The 5,000-nt window shown below is 41.2% G+C and overlaps 1 protein-coding gene across 6 annotated transcripts in view; it reads right to left on the reverse strand.

The window, feature by feature from the left end:
• Positions 1-5,000, reverse strand: part of LOC101846847 (cGMP-specific 3',5'-cyclic phosphodiesterase) — a 128,438-nt gene that overhangs the window by 41,022 nt on the left and 82,416 nt on the right. For 4 of the 6 annotated variants that reach the window (XM_013089608.2, XM_035973097.1, XM_013089607.2 and 1 more), the window contains one exon: positions 3,545-3,625. The exons of the other annotated variants lie outside the window; for them this stretch is intronic. In XM_013089608.2, the coding sequence (XP_012945062.1) occupies positions 3,545-3,625 (81 nt within the window). The remainder of the gene's footprint in view (positions 1-3,544; positions 3,626-5,000) is intronic. 6 annotated transcript variants of the gene reach the window in all.

Below are 5,000 nucleotides of genomic sequence, written 5' to 3' on the forward strand. Positions count from 1 at the left end.
CTGTCTGTGTGTCAGTGTGTCTGTCTCTCTCTCGCTCTCTCTCTTTCTATCTTTCTCTCTTTCTCTCCACCCCCTCTCTCTCTCTCTCTATTTTGTTGTCCTTCCCCCCTCATTCACATGCTCTCTATCACTCCCTGTGACCTCGTATTGGCAACGCTATCTTTACACCCAAAGTCCACTGTGAGGAAGCCAAACACGGTGCTTGTAGCGCTTCCTTCTCTATTTCGGGAGGCGCCCCACTACGTCTCAAGGGCCACGTAAGGCCAAATTTTATCTGCTCTCAGCAACTCGGGAATATCTGAGCATTTCTATAAGCATGGCCCCTTTCCTTTATATCTACAAATCGATCATATTTCACTGTAGCATTCACAGTCTTGTCAAGCTCGCAACAATCCAGGTATATAATCTTATCATTTATTCTCGGACAGAGGATACTTTCGTATTTGTTCAAATACTAAAATAATAATATTATCTTAATTATTCATTTCTAGAACCTTCTTTGTGGTGAACAACAATGGGAACAATACACAATACGGCCCACATTCATCCATTGTTGTTATCTTCCATATTCTGTAAATCTTGTATCTATCTCTCCTTAGGGAAGACAAACAAATAATACGTATGCGATGAATATAGTATTGCAAATATGGCTACGTAAATTAAAAAAAGACTCCCAGTATAATGTGCAGCACCAAAAGAAAAAAAAAATAAAGAAAAAATCGAAACAGCCCGGGTGGGAGGGGAAGGGAGGGGGTCCGCTGGTAGACACGCCACCCATGAGTGTAACATCGCCTGTTGAACACATACTAGGAAGAAAAGCATAAGACAAACGAACTGAATGCAGACCAGTTTGCCAAATGAAAGTTGAGTGACCAGAACACTCATATAAACACTTTTTGACAGATGTACCCGTCATGTTTCTACTCTGGGTCATCTTGACTACAGCACACAGTGCGAAATTCCCACTTAGAGCTTGAAGCACAAACAAACCCCACGCACGCCCACAGGCATAAGAGGCTTAGACATCCCTCAAGTAGTCTTATCGTCTCCGCATCAGAACAGTTTGGGCTCCAGTGAGCGAGAATAGCCCACTCAGCTCTCAGACGATTTCTATTCTTTTATGTCTTCGATTTTTTTGTCTCTTTCTTTTGGTGAGCTGGCTTGTATTCAGTTTAGTTTCAGATGGACCACATAAGAACATGTCACAATGTTAGTGGGCACAGGAGCCAAAGGCATGACCAGAGACAGGAAAGAGTAAAGCTAGCTAGATCAGCATCCACGTACAAGAGGTCACCACCGCATGCTGTGTTAGTACTGGAGCCACACGGCCACGGGAGGGACAGGCTGCATCAGGAAAGAGCTGGCTTGTATGCATGGACTGCGCGATGGGCATGATCGCAGCGCAGCACCAAATATAGCACCACATAGGCACCATTGAAAAAGAGCATACTGTCTATGAGCTCAATATATTGTTTTATGTTAAGTTCGTTGGTAAAATCTTAACAAAGTAAGGCATCGTATTCATGAAATTGTTGGTTTTACTTGTGGATGGGTTGTTCTGTACATTATATGACGAGAGCTCCAGGTCTTCACTACTAAAGCATTGATTTTGTTCTTTCATTACAAGTCTTAAACGATCCCCGTCTCACATACAGAGTTCACCAGCCAGTATTATTGCCATTTACATTTTTAACGTTTTGCCCCTCACAGTATTACTGATATCTGGCATTTTGGAGACGGACACCTTTCAGCACTATTTTTACAAGGTATACGATTCTTGACAACTTCTCTAGGATGACCAATTGCCAATACGGCTCAGACATTTTTGTTTTCTAAGCTTTTATTTTTCGTTTGTATTATAAAGGTAAATGAATAATTTGATATGTTCCGTATGGTTAAAAGCTTTCGAAGAAGTATTCGTTTTTGTCAAAATTATAGCCCTAGACTCAATATATAAAAAGAATAGTTATGCTCAAAGAAATGATCATAATGTACCACCACTTGGACGCAATGAGCGCCTTTTATGTTCCAGGCCCCAATCAACTGACGGAACTAGAAGTTTGTAAAATTATTACTTTACCAGTCACAAACGTATAGCCTATATGATTATAAATTGAGACAAATACCGTTCATAGTATTCAAAACCAACGTCGGAGCATCTAATAAAAAATACGTTATTCTACCAGCCTTGTGTCACGCACGTGTTAAATGTGAATAGAGAAAATGCAAACTGTTCTTCCAAAATGCAAAGCGGGGTGTGATGCAGAAGAAAAGGGTGCCACAATGTCTCTCCGGAATCTTTCTCTTTTTATTCCACACCACATTTGACAGAGAGGACAGGCTGAGGATGGCGGGGGGGGGGGGGCTGTGAATGTTACTTTATCCAGGGAGACCGTGTGGTATATTTTCAGCTCTAAAGGACAATTTCTCTCAATGTGAGCTACCCAGGATGCCAAGAGGACTGCTCATGCATCGGGCAGAAATTACAAGCCGGATACAGACATGCGACTGTTCTTGTGGAAAACCTATAATTGAATTGGAATGTCTTTCCATGGTCTGCTACGTCAGAAGCAAATGAATACGAAGCCTTCCTTTGTTGGCTTGTTTTAAGAGGGGTGTTTTTGTTAACACTGACAGGGGACCAAAACTGAAGGAAGAGAGAGACAGAGAGAGAGAGAGAGAGAGAGAGAGAGAGAGAGAGAGAGAGAGAGAGAGAGAGAGAGAGAGAAAGGGAGAGAGAGTTAGATAGATAGATAGATAGATAGATAGATAGATAGATAGATAGATAGATAGATAGATAGATAGATAGATAGATAGATAGATAGATAGATAGATAGATAGACAGAAAATAGACAAAGACAGAAAGGAAGAAAGAAAGAAAGAGAGATAGAAAGAGAACGAGAGAGAGAGAGAGAAAGTGAGAGAAAGAGAGAGAGAGAGAGAGAGAGAGAGAGAGAGAGAGAGAGAGAGAGAGAGAGAGAGAGAGAGAGAGAAGGGGGGTGGGGAGTGCAGGGAAGAGAGAAAATGATCGACCTTAACCTTCGCCGGCCTGTATGATCGCTTGCTGAGATAATGTGAACATAAGAACAAAATGATGTGAACCGTGCAAGTGTGAGATGAGAATGTAAGTACTCATGGCAGTTGGTGCGATTGATTGCATCTTTTGAAAGACTTCTTGCGTTGTTATATGAAGTTGCTTTTCAGGTGTGTATACGATGCGATTTGTTGAAGTTGCAGATTCTGTTACAGTGTCATTCGACAAAGAAATTCGTTTGAATAAGATATGAAATGGCCAGAGAATGCGATAATAAGCTTTCAGATATCAATGTCAATTAACACTTTTTACTTTTCTATGGAATTTCAATGGCGAATGACGTCCTGGTATGCCTGTAGAGTAATAATATTATGTTGACTTCAACGAATTCGCATCGTTTGCACACCTCGAAAGGAGTGCGAAAGTGTGAAAGTGTGTAATGTGGCCATGCAGACAGAGACAACAGCAGAGGTAGACACTACGTCAGTGTCTAGTTTTTGGGGGGTGTACCTGCATCGCCACTGCCAGGTTGCTATGGCGCGAGTATGTCCCGAGCCGGTTCAAAAAGCGGCCTGTGAAGCGCATGATGTCCTGAGAAAGGCGACCAGACACACGTCAAAAGATAGATAGATAGATAGATAGAACAGAAACAGACATCATTTACATCAAGTCAGTATTATCGTGCATCTTTGCTGGATCATAGCTCTACAGTAGTATATATATCTCTGAAATATGGCAAGAGGGAAAGGGGGTACAGATTGAGACATGCCATTTCCTACTGAACGTGATGAGGTCAAAGAGTATACATTGGGTGATAGAAGAAGACGTATATTACAGCAAATCGGAAAAGAGCATAATAAGTAAATGCTTTGACACAAGTGGTTTTGAGTGGTGAATAGTGAACTAACTGTTGGTAAAGACTTTATATAGAAAACAACAACAACAACATCGTTTTAAGCCAAAGCATTGCGTTTTTAGATGAGTATGAATGGAATTCATGGTTATCAAAGACGGCAATTGTCTTTGTGGAATTTTATATCATAAAATCATTTCATTCCAACGATAGACACGAAAACAACAACAGTTCTTTGAACCAGCTGAGGAAAAAGGATTAATTCAGTTGAGCGAAGACGGTGTTGCGACGACATTTCAATGTAAGTTGTAGGTGCTTCGAACTACAAACAACATATGTTAACAAATGTGCACACGGGAACATAACATCGTAACAAACACCGAGAATGAGGTTCTAATCGCCTAATGATGCGTGCTGCACAAAAACAAAACCTTAATATCAGATCAGCAGACCGAAAGACGCTGCGTCTTGCGAATTAATGGTACTGATACTAATGTCACCAGCCTGGACATCAGATGTGTGAAAGTGTTTGTGTATGTGTGTGTGTGTGTGTGTGTGTGTGTGTGTGTGCGTGTGTTTGTGTGCGTGCGTGTTTGTGTGTGTGTGTCTTTGCGTGCGCTCTCTCTCTCGCGCGCGTGTGTGTATTATTCGTAATAAAGAGAGATAAGGAATTGATCTGGCATTTATTAGAAATAAGAATGTGGGAATAGAGAGAATTTGCAACACATGCATGAACTGACTTATATAGTCCAAAAGCTTTACACAAATCTTTCGTTGAAATGTTTTACCTTCCAATGTCGATCCGCATTGGGAGCCCTTTCAACATTTTGTTTACCATCCTTAAGGTGTACCTGACGTCACACCCCCATCTGAAACCCAAATAATCTAGTGCTGTAACTGGTTGCTTGCTGAACCAGATTTAGGTATTTTTTCCTCAATCTTCTTGGCAAACCTTTTCCCTGAGGCGGTGGAAATGAAACTACGCACGGTTTAATCTGAGGAAAAGTGGGGCACTATTTTAGTTGGGTGACGTCCTAATGCGGTGGAAAGAGGGCTACTTTCTTTACATAATTACCTCACAATTCACTGAACAAACATATCCAAGGGGAATGT

Source organism: Aplysia californica, unplaced genomic scaffold (assembly GCF_000002075.1).
Source record: "Aplysia californica isolate F4 #8 unplaced genomic scaffold, AplCal3.0 scaffold00997, whole genome shotgun sequence".
NCBI lineage: Eukaryota > Metazoa > Mollusca > Gastropoda > Aplysiida > Aplysiidae > Aplysia > Aplysia californica.